General features: G+C 47.5%; 1 protein-coding gene across 2 annotated transcripts in view; it reads left to right on the plus strand.

The window, feature by feature from the left end:
- LOC144499875 (SH2 domain-containing protein 1A-like) overlaps window positions 1-22,128 on the plus strand; it is a 75,613-nt gene that overhangs the window by 24,900 nt on the left and 28,585 nt on the right. Inside the window, exon 3 of one of the 2 annotated variants that reach the window (XM_078222481.1) lies at window positions 11,066-11,216. In XM_078222481.1, the coding sequence (XP_078078607.1) occupies window positions 11,066-11,216 (151 nt within the window). The remainder of the gene's footprint in view (window positions 1-11,065; window positions 11,217-22,128) is intronic. The other variant, XM_078222482.1, reaches the window with a different exon arrangement.

Below are 22,128 nucleotides of genomic sequence, written 5' to 3' on the forward strand. Positions count from 1 at the left end.
AGCAGCAGCATTGATCGTAATCCCAGCAAAGGCAGCTGAGTTTGGGACAATTAAAACAGGAATGATAAAAATATCCAAGAGGTATAAGAATTAATGGCTGCAGTGTTAGCTATACACTAAGGTTAGCTGTAGACTAGATGAACAATTACTAAATAGGACACAAATAGTGAAGATGTGATGATGGATGATTCGTAGGGAGTTTTACTTGATTACCTTTGGGAATCAGGAACTACCTGTTTTTTAAAAATTTGTACTTGGGATGTGGGCATCGCTGAGCTAGACCAGCATTTATTGCCCATCCCTAATTGCCCTGAAGAAGGTGGTGGTGAGCCGCCTTCTTGTACGGCCGCAGTGTTTTGTTGTTGGGATACCCACAGTGCTGTTAGCAAGAGAATTCCAGGATTTTGACCCAGCGACTGTGAAGGAACGGCTGACATATTTCCAAGTCAGGATGGTGTGTTATTTGGAGGGGTGTTCCCATGTGTTGCGGACAAGGTAGAAACAATTAACCGCCACTGATTTCCTCTTAACGGCATGAAGGCACAGTGGTTAGCACTGCTGCCTTACAGCGCCAGGGACCAGGGTTCGTTTCCCAGCTTGGGTCGCTGTCTGTGTGGAGTTTGCACGTTCTCCTCATGTCTGCGTGGGTTTCCTACACGTGCTTCAGTTTCCTCCCACGGTCCAAAGATGTGTGGGTTGGGTGGATTGGTCATGCTAAATTGTCCCTTAGTGTCAGGGGGACTAGCTAGAGTAAATGCATGGGGTTGTGGGGATGGGGCTTGGATGCGATTGTGGTTGGTGCAGACTCAAATGGGCCGAATGGCCTCCTGCACTGTAGGTTTCCATGTTTCTATGTTATCACCTGTTGGTAAGCAGAAGGTCTTTTGAATTTAGTTCTCTAAAAGAATAAGCAATGACATATTTTACCAATCTCTCAGCTTCTGTGCTCCGATTTTCCTAATAATCCATAGCAAACCCGAGTTGGGATTAACTCAGGGTGGGATTTTCCACGCAATCCGCCATGTGTTTCGCGATGGTGGGAGGCGACCTGCCATTGACCAGTGGCGGGAGTTTCTGGTTGTCAACGGAATTTCCCATTGAATAAACCCCTCTCTGCGTCATGTGCAGCACAACATCGTGGGCCGAAGGGCCTGTTCCTGTGCTGTACTGCTCTATGTTCTAAGATTTCAGGAATTAATTTAGTTCTACACACAAAGTGTGCTCGAGGTTTGGAATTCTCTTCCGCCAGCAGCAAATGATGCTAGATCCAATTTTAACTTTAAAACTGAGCTTGATAGATTTTGATGAATCAAAGATGTTGAGGGATATGGGGCAAAGGCTGATGTGTGGAGTTTGGCTGGAGATCAGCCTTGGATGTTGGAAAAGTCTTGAGGGGCTAAGCGGCCTCCTCCTGGACAGATTGAAGTGTTACCTTTTCTGAGTTTTTGATAATCCGTAGGGTGCTGTGCGCCAACTTGCTGCACAGTACTGGTGCTGTAGCCTTGTCCCTGACAATGCTGAATCTGACCCCAAAGCTGCAACATCAGGTCGAAGATGCAGTCGGGGAGAGCAGTAGGAGCCACGCTAAGGCCACAAGGTCACTTCTGCGGATTGAAGATAGTTGGAGAAGGAGGTGGTCACTGTTCATCTGGATAACGTTCATGTCATTTTAAATCTTCTTGGTGAAAAGGATGCCCATACGCCCAATTTTAACTCCTGCCTGGCTGGAGCAGATGAGTAACTGTGTGAGTTGGAGAAGTAGTTTGTGCCCTTGTGCAGCAAGACCTGGACAACATTCAGGCCTCAGGCTGAAAAGTGGAAAGTAACAACTGCGTCACGCAAGTGCCAGGCAACGACTATCTCCAACAAGAGAGAATCTAACTATGTTCAATGACATTACCATCACTAAATCCCCCATTATCAACATACGGTGCGGTGGCACAGTGGTTAGCACTGCTGCCTCACAGCGCCAGGGACCCGAGTTCAATTCCGGCCTCGGGTCACTGTCTGTGCGGAGTTTGCACATTCTCCCTGTGCCTGTGTGGATTTCCTCCGGGTGCTCCGGTTTCCTCCCACACTCCAAAGATGTGCGGGTTAGGTGGATTGGCCATGCTAAATTGCCCCTTAGTGTCAGGAAGGGGACTAGCTAGGGTAAATATGTGGTGTTACGGGAATAGGGCCTGGGTGGGATTGTTGTCGGTGCAGACTCGATGGACCAAATGGCCTCCTTCTGCACTGTCGGGATTCTATGATCCTGCGGTTTGAATGAACTAAGTTAACCCTAATGAACTAAACGCCTAACTGGATCAGCCATGTAAATTCTGCTACAAGAACGGGCCAGAATTTGGGAATTCTGCAGTGAGTAATCTCCACTCCTGCTGAAAATTGGACATTAATACACTTAGAAAAGTCATCGAATCCCAGAAGAGGACAGCACAGAAGGAGAAAATTCAGCACGGTGAATCTGTGTCAATTCTGTGAAACTGCAATCGATTTCATCCCACTTGCTCACCCATTCTCCAAATCTCGGCAATATATTTCTCCTTCAAGTGCTTAACCAATTCCCTTTGAACCTGTATCCACCAGCCGACGTAGGTAGTACATTTCAGATCACAAAGACTCGTCACATAAAAAGCTCTTTTCTCATGTTGCCTCTGGTTCTTTTGCTGATCGTTTTAAATCTGTGTCCTCTGGTTATCGACTCGACAGACATGAGAAACAGTTTCTCTTTATTTGCTCTCTCTAATCCCTTCATAATTTTAGACATCTGTGTCAAATCTTCGGTCAGTATTCTGTGCTCGAGGGGGAAATAACAGTAGTTTCTCCAGTCTGTCGTTGTAACTATAATTTCGCATCCCTGGAACCGTTCTAGTAAATCACTTCTGTGCCCTCTCCAAAGTCTTCACATCCTTCCGGAAGTGCAATGTCCAGAATTGGACACAGTATTCCAACCGGAGATGAGCTTGCGTTTTATAATTTTTAACTCTATGTGGGTAATTACAGATCTATTGTGACTAGTCCTAAAATGTGTGGGTTAGGTTGATTGGCCATGTAAATTCACCCTTAGTGTCAGGGGACTAGCGGGGTAAACATGTGGGATTACAGGAATAGGGCCTGGGTGGGGTTGTGGTCGGTGCAGACACGATGGGCCGAATGGCCTCTTTCTGGACGGTAGGGATTCTGTGATGGTTTGAGCTCCAGTGTAACAAAGTTTGATCTCATCCAAAGTGCCATTTTTCATAGAATCATAGAAACCCCACAGTGCAGAAGGAGACCATTTGGCCCATTGAGTCTGCACCAACATCAATTCCACCCCAGGCCATATCTCCACAACCCCTCACCTTTACCCCGCTAATCCCTCTAACCTACACATCCCGGGACACTAAGGGGCAATTTAGCATGGCCAATCAACCTAACCCACACATCCTCGGACTGTGGGAGGAAACTGTAGCACCCGCACAGACATGGGGAGAATGTGCAAACTCCACACAGACACAAGCCGGGAATCGAACCTGGGTCCCTGGAGCTGTGATGCAGCAGTACTTGCCATTGTGCCGCCCAGCATGTGTCAACGTAGAGTGCAAGTGTCCACGACTACTTGGGAAAAAGCTGCGGGGTGACTTTTAGTTTATTTATTTCTTGTTACACGTAGGCTTACATTAACACTGCAATGAAGTTACTGTGAGAATCCCCTAGTTGCCACACTCTGGCGCCTGTTCGGGTGCACTGAGGGAGAATTTAGCATAGCCAATGCACCTAACCAGTATGTCTTTCAGACTGTGGGAGGAAACCGGAGCACCTGGAGGAAACCCACGCAGACACGGGGAGAACATGCAAACCCCACACAGAGAATGTCTCAAGCCAGGAATCGAATCTGGGTCCCTTGCTGCCCTTGTCCTCCTTGATGGTAGTGGATTTGGAAGGTGTTGTCTAAGGAATCCATGTAAGGACAGAATCTTTCCAGTTGTGGGGCGGCAGCTTTGGTAGCGGGTTGGGAGAATATTTTGAACATGGCATGTTCTGCCACTGGGAAGTCTCACTGGAGGCGGGTGAGCAATGGAGATGGTTACCCGTCTGGTGGTAGTGGATAGCCATTTAGTGACAATTAACTTGCCACTTGGAATGGCCAATAGGATTTTACCGGTGGTGGATGCACCCACCCTGAGGGCAAAGCCCAGCAGGCCCCTAGGCACAGCTTCCCAGAAGTATGCTGGGAAGCTAGTAAAGCCTGTTATTTATCCCTCCATCCCCTGCACCACCATCCCCCCCCCACCCCTCCTGCCCCCGCCCCCAGTCCAGAGCCACATCTGCCACAAATCCTGTGATGACCTGGCACCTGTGGCCCTAAATAATTTTAATTATTCCACATCTTCACCTATGCAGATCAGGTCTTGATGATGTCGACTGCAATTTTAACTAGGCATTATGGAAGGGCACAATGACTCCTGTCAAATGACAACAACGTGGAAGCCAAACTGAGCTGGAATAGGCCCCAACCAGTATAATCCCTAATTTATGTTTTCCTTGTGGGACTTGGAGTTCCTTCTGGCGCAGTGAGGGAAGCTTAGGCCTGCCCCAACATGACTTTCCCCCACCTTTCTTGACTGGGGGATCCTCCCTGCCGTGGGCTTGTAGATGGGACAGGGGTTGAAATAATGCAGAGCCAGGTCGCAATGGCTCGCCAATGCAGTCTCTCCACCAGGGAAGTTGCCCAGAGTTGGAACATCTGATACAGGTGTCCAAAATTATGAAGAGGTTAGATAGAGCAAATGAAGTAAAACTGTTTCTAGTGACTATAGGGTCGATAAGCAGAGGGCACAGATTAAAGGCGGTTGGTAAATGAACCAGAAGGAGGTTGCCCAGAGATGGGTTGGGTTGCGGATTGTCTGCCAGCTGAAGGGAGAGAGTCAACTTAAATAATGCTGGCCCATGTTAGGGTTGATTTAGCCTTGGCCTTTTGCGATGGCGGAATGGCCCCAAAACTGTGTGGAGGGATCACTACCTCAGTGGAGGCGGCTTTCCATAGAACCATGGAACCCCAACAGTGCAGAAAGAGGCCATTCAGCCCATCGAGTCAGCATCGACTCTCTGAAACAGCTCCCTCCCCTCTGCCCTATCGCGGTAACCCTGCACATTTACCATGGCTAATCCCATCTAGCTTACACATCTTTGGGCACTAAGGGGCAGTTTTGCATGGCCAATCTATCTCTGCTACACACCTTTGGACTGAGGGAGGCAACCAGAGCACCCGGAGGAAACCCTCGCAAACATGGGGAGAACGTGCAGACTCCGCACAGTCACCTGGGGGCGGAATTGAACCGGGGTCCCTGGCGCTGTGAGGCAGCAGTGCAAGCCACTGTGCCACTTTCATGAGGTAATCCATGGGGACATCAAAACCAAGGCTCCACCCTGCATTGGGAGGCTGTGGGCATGAAATTCTGCTCCCTTTTGACCAAACACTACCGATGGCTCCTCCAAAATAATTATTGATATTTTAGCCTCCAGGGCGCTGCCATGACGAGGGCGCTTGCGGTCTCCCAGCAACCTCAGCAGTATCATCGTTGTGGATGGGGCTGCCAAAGCTGGCAAGTGCCAGGCCTCTTATTGGGCAGGCAGCCGTGTGAGCCCATCCTCTGTCCTTCATTGAACGGCAAACACAGAGAGGGACAATTACAAAGCTGCCTCCCGGAAAATACCTCCCCCAGCCGGAATTTCCATTTAGTCCGAAAATCCCGTGAGAAATTCCAGCCCTGAGAGTCGGGAAGTTTATTTTTAATGATGGAGAGCATCAGAGCTAAAGTCAGCAACAACCATTGCTGGATTAGGAATCCCGGCTGAATTCCACCCCAGCCTCTGTCTTCCCTTGTCCAATTGAGGTCCCAGTGGGTGAAATGACCCACAGTGTGCCACCCTGTTCGCAAGTATGCCACTCATTGGAGCTTAACATTTTTTAATGATACTGCCGCTGATGCTTGGGGCGGCACAGTGGTTAGCACTACTGCCTCACAGCGCTAGGGACCCGGGTTCAATTCCCGGCTTGGGTCACTGTCTGTGTGGAGTCTGCACATTCTCCCCATGTCTGCATGGGCTTCCTCCGGGTGCTCCGGTTTCCTCCCACAGTCTGAAAGACGTACTGGTTACGTGCATTGTCCGTGCTAAATTCTCCCTCAGTGTACCCAAACAGGCGCCGCCGGAGTGTGGCAACTCGGGGATTTTCACAATAACTTCATTGCAGTGTTAATGTCAGCCTACTTGTGACACTAATAAATAAAGTTTAAACTTTAAGATACCAGTGTCAGAAGCAGCCCAGAGGTGCGCACACACAGCAATATCCCTCACTTTCGAACGGTCGTTCTTACAGTTGACGTGTAAATTGACAGGCAACCAGTGATTCTTGTCTTCGTGAGCGAGTGATGACATTAAGTGATCTGCATGGCAGCGAAGAGGTTTGGGAGGGGGTGGGGGCACGCAGGGCAGCGTTGCCACCCTTCGTCCCAGACAGAGCACACTTTCTGAGCAGCTGCATCAGAGCATCAAGGGTCTTTGACCCAGATGGCTCTGCTATCCCCCTCTGTAAGGCACACACTGACAGACTGGCACCTGTTTTCCATCAGCCATGCACTTGTGCTATGAAACAGATGACAGCTTTCATTACCATGCATGAGAAAGAGCCGATGTTTTCTCAAATCGTAACGCAGGTTTATACCCCAGGTGTGACATGGTGAGTAATGGGTCACTCGCAAAGATTTATTAATGTCACGGGGCTGCTTTCATGCATGTGATGTGGTTCCGGCCCTACCTAATGCGTTGTCTTTATTTATACCACTGCAGACGTCCATGCTTAACCCTTCAGGGCAGCCAAGGTCAGGGAAGCCATATGCTGAGGGCATCCTGTTCCTTTTTTCTTTTTGGTGCCCAATAGCTTTGCTATGTTTTTGTTTTGTCAGTTGAGTTTAATTTTTGAAGGCACGCAGTTCAAGTGATTTATGTTTGGTACAGGAAAATATATGAGTTAGGCACCTGGCTTTTACATTAGCATGGAAAAAAGAGAATCCTCTCGGCAGTGATACAGTTCCACTGACATCAGTACTCCACCCCCTTTGTAACTATTCCAAATGTGGGGAAATTCCAAAGTTGCTGGCCAAAAGAACCTGGGACGACATTAAGAAAAAAGAATTTATAGGCAGCGTGTTGTCACGATCTGGAACGCGCTGCCAGAGAGCTTGGTGGAAGCAGTTCCAAGAATAACGTTCTAAAAGGAATGAAAGAAATATTTGAAGTTGAAACATTTGCAGGAATCTGGGGAAAGAGTGGAAGGGAGGGAGTAAGTGGGTAACTCTTTCATAGCTCCGGGAGAATGGGGCAAACGGTGTTCTCTGTGATGCATTGTTCCATGATTCTAACAACTTGATCCCACCTTCACCTCTGGGCAACAGGGTGGCACAGTGGTTAGCACTGCTTGGGTCACCATCTTTGTGGAGTCTGCACGTTCTCCCCGTGTCTGCGTGGGTTTCCTCCGGATGCTCCGGTTTCCTCCCACAGCCCAAAAGACGCCCTGATTAGGTGCATTAGCCATGCTAAATTCTCCCCCCCCTCCCCGTGTACCCAAACAGGCGCTGGAGTGTGGTGACTAGGAAATTTTCACAGTAACTTCATTGCAGTGTTAATGTAAGCCTGCTTGTGACACTAATAAATAAACTTAAACTTGTACACAAGCACAATCTCCAAGCAGGGACACGGTGAGATGTATTAGCTGTGGTTCCATTTCTGGTCTCTTCACCTCTGAGTTTGTGAGTTCTAGTCCCACTCTAGATACGTTAGGACATTAAGGGGGAAAGCGGTGGTGTGGTGGTATTTTCACGGGACGAGTAATCCAGGGACTCAGGGTAATGCTGCTGTGACCCGGGTTCGAATCCCACCCCGGCAGATGGTGAAATTTGAATTTAATAAAAATCTGGAGTTAAAAATCTAATGGTGACCGTAAAACCATTGTCATAAAAACCCATCTGGTTCACTAATATTCTTTAGGGAAGGAAATCTGCTTCCCTGGCCTACATGTGACTCCAGAGACACAGCAATGTAGCTGACTCTTTAAAAAAAAGGCCTAGCAAGCCACTCATTTCGAGGGAAATTAGAGATGGGCAGTAAATGCCCAGGAATAAATAAAACAGATTTACTTGTGCTCAAAAAACCTGTTGGAGGAGCTTTCTTTTAGGTGAGATTTTAAATTGAAGCCCCAGATTCCAAAACACTATTTTCAAGAAAAACAGAGAGAGTTTTCCCTGATGCCCTGGTGACCAATATTTATCCCCTCAGTTAACATCAACATCATGATCACATTTCTGTGAGCAGATTGCTGCTGCATTTCTTCCATTGTAACACTCACGACAAGTCAAAAGTACTTCATTGGTTCTAGAGTGCCGGGGAGGATGGATGGAGGGCATCTTTCCCGGGCAGGTGACCAACTGTGACCAAGTGAGGACCTCTTCCACGACCAATTCACCAGAAGCTTGTCGGAGACCAGCTGGTGAACCCTGGCACCTCTCTCTGGCCGCCTGCATAAAGGGTACTCTGACTGTGGCAACAGCCCCTCGCCCTCATCAATAGTCTCCTCCCTGCTCACTGGAGCCTGCCTGACTTGTCCCGGCTACCCCAAGCCCTCCTGAGGGTGGCGCGGGGAAACAGTGCACGGGACTTGCTGCCTCTTGATAAGAAGATCATGGATCACAGAATCCTACAGTGCAGAAAGAGGCCATTCGGCCCATCGAGTGCCAGCATGTCTTTCGGACTGTGGGAAGAAACCAGAGCACCCGGAGGAAACCCATGCAGACAAGGGGAGAACATGCAAACTCCACACAAACGGTGACCCAAGCTGGGAATTGAACGCAGGTCCCTGGCGCTGTGAGGCAGCAGTGCTAACCACTGTGCCTCCTCACAGAAGTCTACAGCATCTTCCTCCACAGGAGAGTGAAGTAGCTTTTCAGTAATACAGCCACTGTAAAAATCTTTGCAATCGTTTCCTGTTTTGAATTAACAGAGAGTAAGCCATGATTAAAGTGGCTGAAAGTATATGGCAGATTGTATTCTGGCCCAACGCATATCACTTCTTGACCGGGAGGCGTTGGCAAGTTACCCAATATTATTTGGAGCACGGTATTTTTGACACAGCAATATTCTGAGCATTACTCACTTTTAATTGTACCATGAATATTATTACATGCGTGGGATTCTCGGCAGCCTTGTTGACATTTAAAAAAAATATTCCCTGGTTATGTGCAAGTCCACAGATCCTTGAAGATGATGTCACAGGTGGAGAAGGTGGTGAAGAAGGCATATGGCATGCTTGCATTTATAGGATGGGGCATAGAGTATAAAAGTTGGGGACTGATGTTGCAGATGTATAGAACGTTGGTTCGGCCGCATTTGGAATACTGCGCCCAGTTCTGGTCGCCACACTACCAGAAGGACGTGGAGGCTTTAGAGAGAGTGCAGAGGAGGTTTACCAGGATATTGCCTGGTATGGAAGGGCTTAGTTATGAGGAGAGATTGGGTAAACAGGGGTTGTTCTCACTGGAAAGACGGAGGATGAGGGGAGACCTAATAGAGGTGTATAAAATTATGAAAGGCATAGATAGGGTGAACGGTGGGAAGCTTTTTCCCAGGTCGGTGGTGCCGTTCACGAGGGGTCATAGGTTCAAGGTGAGGAGGGGGAGGTTTAACACGGATATCAGAAGGACGTATTTTACACAGAGGGTGGTGGGGGCCTGGAATGCGCTGCTGGGCAAGGTGGTGGAGGCGGACACACCGAGAACATTTAAGACTTATCTAGATAGCCACATGAACGGAGTGGGAATGGAGGGATACAAAAGAATGGTCTAGTTGGGACCAGGGAGCGGTGCGGGCTTGGAGGGCCGAAGGGCCTGTTCCTGTGCTGTATTGTTCTTTGTTCTTTGTTCTTTGTGAATGTCACTTGCAAGTCTGGTATTTATTGTCCATCACTGGCTATTCTTGAGAAGGTTGTCATGGATTTTCTTGAACCACCGCAGTCCAAGTATTGAAGGTGCTTCCACAATGCCGGTCTATCATGCAAACCAACCTCCCATTCATTGACTCCGTCTACACTTCCCGCTGCCTTGGGAAAGCAGCCAGCATGATCAAGCAACCCAGATATTCTCTCTTCCACCTTCTTCCGTCGGGAAAAAGATACAAAAGTTTGAAAATATGTACCAACCGACTCAGGGCAGCTTGTTCCCTGCTTTCATCAGACTTTTGAATGGTCCTATCAAATATTAAGCTGATCTTTCTCAACACCTTACCTATAACTGTAACACTACATTCTGCACCCACTCCTTTCCTTCTCCTCTATGAATGGTATGTTTTGTCTCTATAGAGCGCAAGAAACGATACTTTTCACTGTATTCCAATACAGGTGACAATAATAAAGCAATAATAAATGAGGTGGCATGGTGCACAGTGGTTAGTGCTGCTGCCTCACAGCGCCAGGGACCCGGGTTTGATTCCCGGCTTGGGTTACTCTCTGTGAGGAGTCTGCACGTTCACCCCGTGTCTGCGTGGGTTCCCTTCCGGTGCTCCGATTTACTCCCATAGTCCAAAGATGTATGGGTTAGTTGGATTGGCCATGCTAAATTGCCCCTTAGTGTCAGGGGGACGAGCTAGGGTAAATGCATGGGGATAGGGCTTTGGTGGGATTATGGTTGGTGCAGACTGGATGGGCCGAATGGCCTCCTTCTGCACTGTAGGATTCTATGGTTCAAATCAAACTTCCACAATACCGTTAGGTAGAGACTTCCAGGATTTTGACTCTGAGACCATGGAGGAACAGCGTCGTGTGTCTAGGTTGGGATGGAGTGTGAGTTGGGAGGGAGCTTGAAGCTATAAGATTCCCATGCACTTACTGGCTCTTGCCTTTTTTAGGCAGTGAAAGTCGTAATGTTGGAAGCTACTGGGCTCTGTTGAGTTAACAGCTTGAGGCTCTAACTGGCTTATACTGCAGTATCAAACTCGCTAATCTAATTTATCTTTATTTTATTCTTCCACACGACAGACATCAAAAGGAGTGCCACCTCGATTGTTCAGCAGCATTGAAAAACTTATTTTAACTTATGAGGTACTGGGCCAAGGTACCGTTGTACCATTACTGCACCCCGTGGAATATAAAACATACAAAATCCAAAGTCAGAATGAAGGTGAGAAAGGTGAAGTATGCACCTGCCCATGTTAATATAATTTACTCTATGATCTGGAATACATTACTTGTTTTGAAGAGTCAGTTGTTGTCAGAATGTTCTGGAAACATTCAGAATGATGCAGTCATATTTCTGAAACTCCTTCATAATTTCTACACAGATTGGGTTAAGATATGAATAACCTGAATTTTTAGACTGTGCTTTCTAAATTCTACCCTTGTTATCACTCCTTGACTAATCATAGAATCCCTACAGTGCAGAAGGAGGCAATTTGGCCCATCAAGTTTGCATCGACAATGATCCCACCCAGGCCCTATCCCCGTAACCCCACATATTTACGCTGCTAATCCCCCTGACACTAAGGGGCAATTTAGCATGGCCAATCAACTTAACCCGCACATCTTTGGAGTGCGGGAGGAAACCGGAGCACCCGGAGGAAACCCACGCAGACACGGGAGAATGTGCAAACTCCACACAGACAGTGACCCGAGGCCGGAATTGAACCCGGGTCCCTGGCGTTGTGAGGCAGCAGTGCTAACCACTGAGCCACCGTGCCGCCCCTAATGGGAGTTGTATCTGTCCCACTTGAAAATTTCGATTGAGAGATTCAGTGATAACTGATTGGCTCTCTGCAGCCCAAGATTAGGAGCAACAAACCCCTGGTTCACAAGCACAGGCCCTCAGATACTATTGCCAGAAACCTCCAACCTCGCCTGTTGCTGGGATTCTCCAGTCCCGCTGCAGTGAATGGAGTTTTGGCTGAACGTTAAATTCTCCATTTTCACTGGCAATGAGGGCAATGTGAACAACATCGGATCGAACCCCGCCTACCTTTCAGCAGTTTTCACTCAAGATAGAGGCTTCCTCATCAACTAAATGATGGACATCCACCCTCAACTGGATGGAAAGACTTACTTAAGATAGTTTGCAGTGTGCCACCATTTTGACGTTCCAGATGTCCAAGTTCAAGGCTTGTGTATGGACAGCTGCTTAATCCCAGTCGCCGTGTAAGAGGCTTAAAGGGAACAGTTAATTTGTACACACCAAGAGGCTGATTCCACCTCCTGAGATTTCCAGAGACAGGAGCACTGAAACCACTTCACCTTTCAACCATGAACCCACCTCGCAGTGTCATCCTGGATGGTGCACAGAAGCCCCTCTGTTACATGCCTGAAAATTCTAAACCATGACTGATATTGGACTTGGACACATGTTTAATATGCCACATTAGGACTTTACTGGCATTGCTTTATAAGTTTATTTTATTAGTGTCACAAGTAGGTTTACATTGACACTGCAATGAAGTTACTGTGAAAATACCCTAGTCGCCACACTCGGGCACCTGTTCGGGCACACAGAAGAGGATTTAGCATGGCCGATGCACCTAACCGGACTGTGAGAGGAAACTAGAGCACCCGGAGGAAACCCACGCAGACACGGGGAGGACGTGCAGACTCCACACAGGCAGTGACCCAAGCCGGGAATCAAACCGGGGTCCCTGGTGCTGTGAGGTAGCAGTGCTGACCACTGTGCCACTGACCCTTCTGACCCTTCGGAGGGATAATAATGCACTCAATGACTTTCCTGTCTCCAAAGTCTTCAGACTTTGCAAACCTGAGCTTGTGGCCATTGACTGGGCTTCTTGATTGATCTCCTCATCTCTCCTGCGCTTTATAAACTTTGATGGTGTTGAGTCGAGCTGTACCTTAGCCTATGCCCTGAATCTAGCTGAAGCTCGATGAAAAATAAAGAGCTTCAGTCTGATCGCTGCTATTTTACACTTTGATGAGCACGAGAATAAAATGTTCAAAGGGAAGTAAAAAGAGAACAAGTGGCCACAAAAGAGCGTCGGACTCTGTAATGACATATTGTAATTTTCATTTATTTGATATAAATCTTTAGGACACAAATGAGGCTCTTATGCTCATGATGGATCAGTTGGAACACACTGCATGCTCATTAATATAATTGTACCGTTTCTTTCTGTGACTTTTGACCACTGTAAAGACAAAAAGTAGGTGAAGGAGCGACCTGGGGATTCACATATGCAAATCTTTGAAGATGACAGGACAAGTAGTTAAGAAGGAATGCAAGGCTTTATAAATACAGGCCTATGCTTGTACTTATGAAGCTCAAAATCAAGGAAGTTATGATGAATGTTCATAAATCACTGGCTAATCCTCAGCAAAGGGATTGTGTCCAATTCTGGGCACCACATTTCTACAAGGGGAGGTGATGGCCAAGTGGTATAAATATAATCCTAACCGACTTAGTCTCTCCCAGTGTGACAGACTTACCATCCCAGGAATCAGCCTGGTAAACCTTTGCTGTACTCCTTCTTTGGATAAGACGTCCTTCCTCAGATAAGATCACCAAAACTGCACACAATACTCCAGGTGTGGCCTCACTAACTGCAGAGTATACCTTTTCCAATTGTGATTTGATTTGATTTATTATTGTCATATGTATTAGTATACAGTGAAAAGTGTTGTTTCTTGCATTATACAGACAAAACATTCCGTTCATAGAGAAGGAAAGGAGAGGGTGCAGAACATAATGTTACAGTCATAGCTAGGGTGTAGAGAAAGATCAACTTAATATGAGGTAGGTCCATTCAAAAGTCTGATGGCAGCAGGGAAGAAACAGTTCTTGAGTCAGTGTGGGGAGGCAATGGCCTAGTGGTCTTATTGCTCGACTCTTAATCCAGAAACTCAGCTCATGTTCTGGGTTCGAAACTCGCCACAGCAGATAGTGAAATTTGAATTCAAATTAAAAATCTACTGATGACCATGAAACTGTTGTCGATTGTCAGAAAAACCCATCTGGTTCACTAATGTCCTTTAGGGAAGGAAATCTGCCATCCTTACCTGGTCTGGCCTACATGTGACTCCAGATCCACAGCAATGTGGTAGACTCTCAACTGCCGTTGGCCAACTAGGGATGGGCAATAAATGATAGCCAGCCAGCAACTCTCATGCCCGACAAATAAGAAAAGGACGTCAAGGCCTTCGAGAGGGAGCAGAGGGGATTTAGCAACATGGTACCCGGGATGAGGGATTTCAGAAATGTGAGGAGACTAGGGAAACTAATGTTGTTATTCTTGCGAGAGGAGAAGACTTCAGGGAAATTTAATAGAGATGTTCAAAATTGTTTTGATGGAGTGAACAGGGAGAAACTCTTTCCACTGGCAGGAGGGTCAGTAACCAGAGATTTAAGATAATTGATGAAGAATCTAGTGTAGAAATGAGGAAAAGTTTTACTGCACAGTGAGTTATTTTGATCTGGAACGCACTGTCTGCAATGGCGGTGGAATGGTGGTGGAAGCAGATTCAATACTCCTTCTGAATCTTAAAGATCTATTTCAGGTGCTCACCTTCCCTAGAATAAAGAGCTTAAGCCCGTTAAAACCATTTGCCAGCAGGTATAACTTCTCTTTTTTATTTTTTATTTTTTTATTCCAATTCAATCAAATCAAGTCCAATTCAGAGTCTCAACAAGTTGAGACATTTCCGATCCAAGCTGACAAGACAGGGCCTCCACTTTTGTCTTGGGCCTGATCTCCATGAGCCAAGCTGATTGGAGTAGGTGCAGACTCTCCTCCTCCAAGGCTTGATCTCATTTGCATCTTAGCCAAAAGGCCGAGATGCCGCTCTTAAAAATTGCTTCAAATGAAGCTTAAATGTAACCTAATTACTTCAACGAAGCGCAGCATCCTATCCATACTACACTTGATCTTAGCCAAAAGGCCGAGGTGTGATTAACCCCTGCTGGCTACAGTTTGATATTTTGAAAACCTAAGTCCTACCTCATCTCAAACTCATTCTTCACACAGTTGTGTCACGATTAACTCCATTTATTTAAACTTGCCAGAAACCTCAACTAGGTACAAACAAGTTGTGAAGGTGAGCCGAGTGGTTGTTAGTATTTAGAGTCATAGAGTCGTACAGTGCAGAAAAGACCCTTCGGCCCATCGAGTACATGCTGGTGGGAATGAGGATTTAAGTTGGCGATTGATTGATCGTGGTCACAAATAGGCAGCACAAACATTGCTGACAAATGACAAACTTCAGGGACCATTTTAACATTGCCCACCTCCCGGTGACTGGGCAGAAGTCTGTGAGACTCACCTGCTGAAACTCTCCTTGCATCCATGGGTGCAGTCATGCAACGGTTTTGCATTGACATGAAGCAACACATGGTATGCATGGCTGCATCAAATGTGGCAAACTGCCTTGGCCGTTAGATCCCCAGTGGTTCAAGGAGGTCTCTAGCTATCTCTATTATTCCAATTTAGCAGTATCCCCCCATAGACATAAATCAGTGGTTAACACTGCTGCCTCACAGCGCCAGGGACCCGGGTTCAATTCCTGGCTTGGGTCAGTGCCTGTATGGAGTCTGCATGCTCTCCCCTTGTCTGCGTGGGCTTCCTTCGGGTGCTCCGGTTTCCTCCCACAATCTGAAGTTAAGAAGGCATACGGCATGCTTGCCTTCATCGGCCGGGGTATTGAGTTTTAAAATTGGCAAGCCATGTTGCAGCTTTATAGAACCTTAATTTGGCCACACTTGGAATATACTGTTCAATTCTGGTCACCACACTACCAGACGGATGTGGGGGCTTTGGAGAGGGTACAGAAAAGATGTACCAGGTATAGAGGGCATTAGCTATGAGGAGAGGTTGGAGAAACTTGGTTTGTTCGCACTGGAATGACGGAGGTTGAGGGGCGACCTGATAGAAGTCTACAAGATTATGAGGGGCATGGACAGAATGGATAGTCAGAAGGTTTTTACAATGGTGGAAGAGTCAATTACTAGGGGGCATAGGTTTAAGGTGCGAGGGGCAAGTTGTACAAGGCAAGTTTTTACACAGAGGGTGGTGGGTGCCTGGAACTTGCTGCCAGGGGAGGCAGTGGAAGCAGATAGGATAGTGAGTTTTAAGGGGCATCTTGACAAATACATGAATAGGATGGGAATGGAGGGCTGTGGTCCCCGGAAGGGTAGGGGGTTTTAGTTAAGTCGGGCAGCATGGTTGGTGCAGGCTTGGAGGGCCGAAGGGCCTGTTCCTGTGCTGTAATTTTCTTTGTTCTTTGAAAGACGTGCTGGTTGGGTGTATTGGCCGTGCTAAATTCTCCCTCAGTGTACCCGAATAGGCGTCAGAGTGTAGCAACTAGGGGATTTTCACAGTAACTTCATTGCAGTGTTAATGTAAGCCTACTTGTGACACTAATAAATAAGCTTTAAATCCCTTCTTTAGAATCAGTTAGCACAGAAAGCAGGTAAGGGGAGAGTATTCCATCACACTCCTGATTTGTGCCTTGTAGATGGTGGACAGGCTTTAGGGAGTCAGGAGGTGAGTTACGCACCAAGGAATTCCCAAAGTCTGACCTGCTCTTGTAGCTACAGTATTTATATGGCTCATCGAGTTCAATTCCTGGTTAATGGTAACCCCCCCTGGGATGCTGATAGTTGAGGAATCCATCTGTCTTTTGTAAGATTAACCTTTGTAATTTTGAATCAGGAACCACCCTTCCACACAGAGAGCCATGCATCACGCTATCTAAAAAGTGGATAGAACAGCGTAGCTCAGAAAGAGGTCATTTGACCCATTGAGTCTGGGCAGGCTCTATCAAATAGTGAACCACTTAGTCCCACTCCTTCCCTGTATTTGATTCTCCTTCCAAATGCTTATCCAATTCCCTTTTGAAAGCTGCTATTGAATTTGTTTGCGTTTCCGTGTCTGATGGAGCACTGCAACCATTCATTGCAAAAGAGGTGCTTTTCCTCATGTTGTCTCATTTCTTTTGTCTTTGTGTCTTCTGGATCTCAGTCCTTCAGGGAAACGGTTTCACTTTATTTTCTCTATCTAACCGTTTCATGATTTCAAATATGTCTATCTCCTGTTAGACTTCCCTGCTCTAAGGAGAACAACCCCAGCTTCTGTCGTTGTAATCCCTCATCCCTGGGACCATTCTAGTAAATCTCTGCTATATCCTCTCCAAAATCTTCACATCCTTCCTGAAGTGTGCTGCTCGCAATTGAACACAATGCTCCAGGTGGGATGATCCGGTGTTTTCAGTAGATGTGGAATAACTTCCTGACCTTTTCCACTTCCATTAAAACGCCGACCACCCAACTTCCGTTCTTAGCCCTCATGCTAGCTGAAGTGTATAAAGTTCACTACTTCAGGTACTGTCCCTTCCATGTTCAAACCTCCTCCCCTAAAGGAAACAGCTCTCAGTCCCTCCATCCTTGCGAACAACCACTCTCTCTCCTGCATCCTTTCCCTCTGAGCATGTTGTAGTCTCCAGTGTCCATCTTTCCTTCAAGTCTGTTCTTGAATCTCTCCAATTCTGACTCCGCCACTGCCAATGCGTTGAAACAGCTCCTAACCAAGTCACAATGCTCTCCTCTGTGACTGGGCTGCATCATCTTTGTTGTTATTCATTTGTGGGACATGGGCGTCGCTGGCTGGTCAGCATTTATTGCCCATCCCTAGTTGCCCTTGAGAAGGTGGTGGTGAGCTACCTTCTTGAAAGTTCTTCTCTTCTTCTCTGCTCTTCTTGAATTGCTGCGGTCCATGTGCTGTGAGTTGACCCACAATGCCGTTAGGGAGGGAATTCCAGGATTTTGACCCAACAACTGCGAAGGAACGGCGATATATTTCCAAGTCAGGATGGTGAAGGGAACTTGCAGGTGGTGGTGTTCCCATGTATTCTGCTGCCCTTGCCCTTCTGGATGGAAGGGGTGGTGGATTTGGAAGGTGCTGCCAAGGATCTTTGGTGAATTGCTGCAGTGCATCTTGTAGATCGTACACACTGCTGCTACTGAGTGTGGGTGGTGGAGGGAATAGATGTTTGTGGTTGTGGTGCCAGTCAAGCGGGCTGCTTTGTCCTGGATGATGTCAAGTTCCTTGGTGTTGAATCTTGACCTCCTGCAATGTTTGATCTGATCCCACCATTCCATCCCTCTTGTATGTCGCTTTCACTGCCATCCAGCTCAGTGGGGCTTCCCTCACTTGTTCCCAGTCTTACCTATTTGATCGTAGCCAGAACCTCTCCAACACCCCTCCTCTTTCCACCCGTGTACATGCTAGCTTCCACATGTATGTTAATTGAGCTCACTCACCTCGACCCTCTCACTGCATCCACTTCCTCTGTATAGCTGGCCTCCTCTGAGATCCAGTCTTAATTGAGATGTAATCTCCTCCAGTTAGGTATGTTGAAACAGCATCATTGCATCCTGCTCCCTAATCACTGTCTCAACCTGAACCAAACTGCAATCTTAGTGTCCTATCCAACCCTGAGCTGAACTTTCCACCACAAAGTGTCTAATGGATGCTATATTGGATAAATTATACATGGTAGAAATTCTCTAACTGTAACACAGCTTCAAAAGGGAATGAGGTGAACTTTTAATCATTAACCAATGGCCCGGGTCCAGTCAAACGCTCCCACAGCACAAAGCATGGCAAAGAACAGCAACAATCGCCCGAGGATCAGCTATTCATCTCCTTTAGAAAATGAAGCTGTTTTTATTTAGTTTTGGGAACCGTTCCAATGAGGGCTTTCAAAGTTACAGGTTTTGAATTGAAGTCCACACAATCCCAGTCAGTGGTTTACCCAGTGAGGACGTTGGGTGGGCGGGATCACTTAAAATGCACTGTGTTGCCCAAATGCTAATTTTAAAAAACCTATCGCTTCAAAACACAATTAAATTACTCGAAATATGCCAAACACTGTGTGAATGGAGCAGCAAGTTAGGGGAGGCGATGGCCTAATGGTATTATCGCTAAGCTATTATTCCAGAAAGTCGACCAATGTGCGGTGGAGCTGGGTTCGAATTCCGCCACGGCAGATTGTGGAATTTAACAAAAAATATCTGGAATTACGAATCCACTGATGACCACAAAACCATTCAGAAGGAAATGTGCCCTTTTTAAATTTGAGAATCTACACGTTTGAATTTTTGGCCGACACAAAGCAGTTAAAGCCAGAAGGAAGTATAAGCAGATTTGTAGATTCCTGGTTACATTTTGCTTTCCCAGTACCTCGTGTTGTATATTCAGTGCTGGGATACCTCTGCCTGCACCAACCCAATCAATCCCATAGCGGGGGCTGGTTTGATTGATAGACAGGCCCATGGGCCAATGGAAAGCTAAATCTTCACATCAATCAAGCACAGCTCTCCCCCCCCACCCAACCCCCTGTGTGGCACATGGCTCCTTAAGCTCACTTATCACTGGCTGAGGAAACAAGCAGGAGGTGGTATCAAATAAGAGTTGTTGTAAAAAATAACTGATGATGCATGGCATCGACATTTTATATAGAAAAGGAGGATTTGAGGTAGGGTTCCCCACCCTGGCCCCCACCACCAGCGCAATAGCCCCCAGACCCTATTGTTTAACATCTTGCCCACTCTGATCTCCTGGCCCATGGGGCCCAGAGAATCAAATTCCGGGAAGGGTCGTTGCCTTCGACACGCGAGGCAGCACGGTGGCACAGTGGTTAGATCTGCTGCCTCACAACGCCAGGGTCCTGGGTTCGATTCCCGGCTTTGGATCACTGCCTGTGCGGAGTTTGCATGTTCTCCCCGTGTCTGCGTGGGTTTCCTTCGGGTGCTTTGGTTTCCTCCCTCAGTCCGAAAGATGTGCTGATTAGGTGAATTAGCCGTGCTAAATTCTCCCTCAGTGTATCCGAACAGGGTGCTGGAGTGCGGCGACTAGGGAATTTTTACAGTAACTTCATTGCAGTGTTAATGTAAACCTACTTGTGACACTAAGAAATAAATAAACTTGAAGTAAAGAAAGGAAAAAACAATTCTAAAAGCAAACAGTGTAATTTTCCCCAACTATTAATAACCCCTCAGCAAACTCAAATGACAGTGTTGTTGAGCTTATCAGCCCATCAGTTGATGTTATATTTATAATATAATCTGACAACAGGAAGCTTGCACTCGCTGTTGACTTTTTGGATTGTTTTCTCCTTTTTATTTCGAGATATTTTTAGTGGTTTTGTTTTCGATTATATGTAGGTGAGCTTGCAGCCTCCACATCAGGAGAGTATTTACATAATGGCCCGCTTGTGGTAGCTGCAATCAAAGTTGTTTTCAGAATACATGTCGATGGGGGATTTGCATTCAGAGCTAAACTGGGCAAATAAACGATAGGGGAAAAAGTTTTTGGTGAAGTTGCAAATACACCAAGCGCTGCACTTGGGTTTGGTGCACTGTGACGGCCCAATCAATGGGTGGAACATAATCCATTGAAATGAATGATCTATCTCTTGGTCTCACTGGCAGCTCCATGTATCCATCTCTTGCTCAGTCTTAGATGTTCTCCTCACCTTCAAAGAAATTGATGACTCTTTGCTAGATTATGGTGACACCGCTGTTACCAGCTCAGTAATATCTAACCCAAGTCTCCATCCTTCACTTGCGCAGCCAAGATACATAGAAACTATGGGGGCGATTCTCCCAAAAGTGCTGAATTGGTGGGAAAACTGTTCTAGAACACGACTATTTCTTCAGTGCAGATTTAGATCTGAATCTCCGCACTCTGTGCACTGCAGAGGTCACAATCGTGAATATCATTAAAACCCGAGGGGGCGGGACCTATTCGCGCCAGAGATTGACAGTTCTGGAGCTCTGAGCATGCGCAGTGGCCCCAATCTGCCAGTCTTCCTGTTTGCTGGTCAGCTCGATCGCTGGCCAGCCCGGGACCCCCGCAGTGCTGCCCCTCCAGCCCTCCCTATGGCCCGATCGTGGCCCCCACAACAATTCCCGGGCCAACCCTGACGCCACCCCCCACCCTAGAGTGCCCTGATGTCCAGTGCACCCTACCCACCCCCCGGCAATAGCGATACCCCCACCCCCCTCACCCCGGCAGACGCACCCCCACTGCTGACTCCCCCGGGGTCAAACCCTCCCTGGGAAGGAGGCCCGTCCCGATCGCTGGCCTCCCTGCAGCGCAGACTGATCCCAATGCAGAGTGGCAGCGGGACCCCCCAACTCCACCAATCGCCCCTAGGCCCTGCCCACAATAAGCCCCACCCCTTTGGCACTGTTCGATGCCCGGTGGGCAGTGCGAAGGTGCCCCCTGGGAATGGGCATTGTGCCCCTTGGGCAGTGCCGGGGGCACAGGCTTGCACTGCCAGGGTGCCCATGTCCAGGGGGCACCACACCCCGCCACCTGACCCACTGGGGGGCCCCGATTGCCCCCGCTTCACTCTGGCGGGGTGTCCCGCTAGTTCTCCGAACGTGGGGAGCTACTCTAAACCCCGTGCCGGGCCCGATAATCACATTTAAAATACATTTAAACTATATGTGAAACATATTCAAATGACTTACCTCACTTCCCGCTGGTTTTCTGTGCGTTCCCAGCGGCACCATTTTCGTCCGGTTGGGAGATGCGCGCGGGTCATAAACATTCACGGGGAACCCGCGAAATGGCCTTCACGCGCATCTCCCAACTCGACCCACCAGAAACGTTGCGGGTCGCAATGGGAGAATCGGGCCCTATGTTTCAATGGTGCCCCACGAGTGAATAAAAAAATGTGACCTCCCCTGGTCATTCCATCTAACCTACACATCTTTTTCCCGACGGAGGAAGGTGGAAGAGAGAAAATGTCCAGGGTGCGTGGGGTCCTTGGTCATAAGAACATAAGAATTAGGAGCAGAAATAGGCCACTTGGCCCCTCGTGCCTGCTCCGCCATTCAATAAGGTCATGGCTGACCTTTTCGTGGACTCAGCTCCACTTACCCGCCCGCTCACCATAACCCTTAATTCCTTTACTGTTCAAAAATTTATCTATCCTTGCCTTAAAAACATTCAATGAAGTAGCCTCAACTGCTTCACTGGGCAGGGAATTCCACAGATTCACAACCCTTTGGTTGAAGAGGTTCCTCCTCAACTCAGTCCTAAATCTGC

Source organism: Mustelus asterias, chromosome 10, assembly GCF_964213995.1.
Source record: "Mustelus asterias chromosome 10, sMusAst1.hap1.1, whole genome shotgun sequence".
NCBI classification, from domain to species: Eukaryota; Metazoa; Chordata; class Chondrichthyes; order Carcharhiniformes; family Triakidae; genus Mustelus; species Mustelus asterias.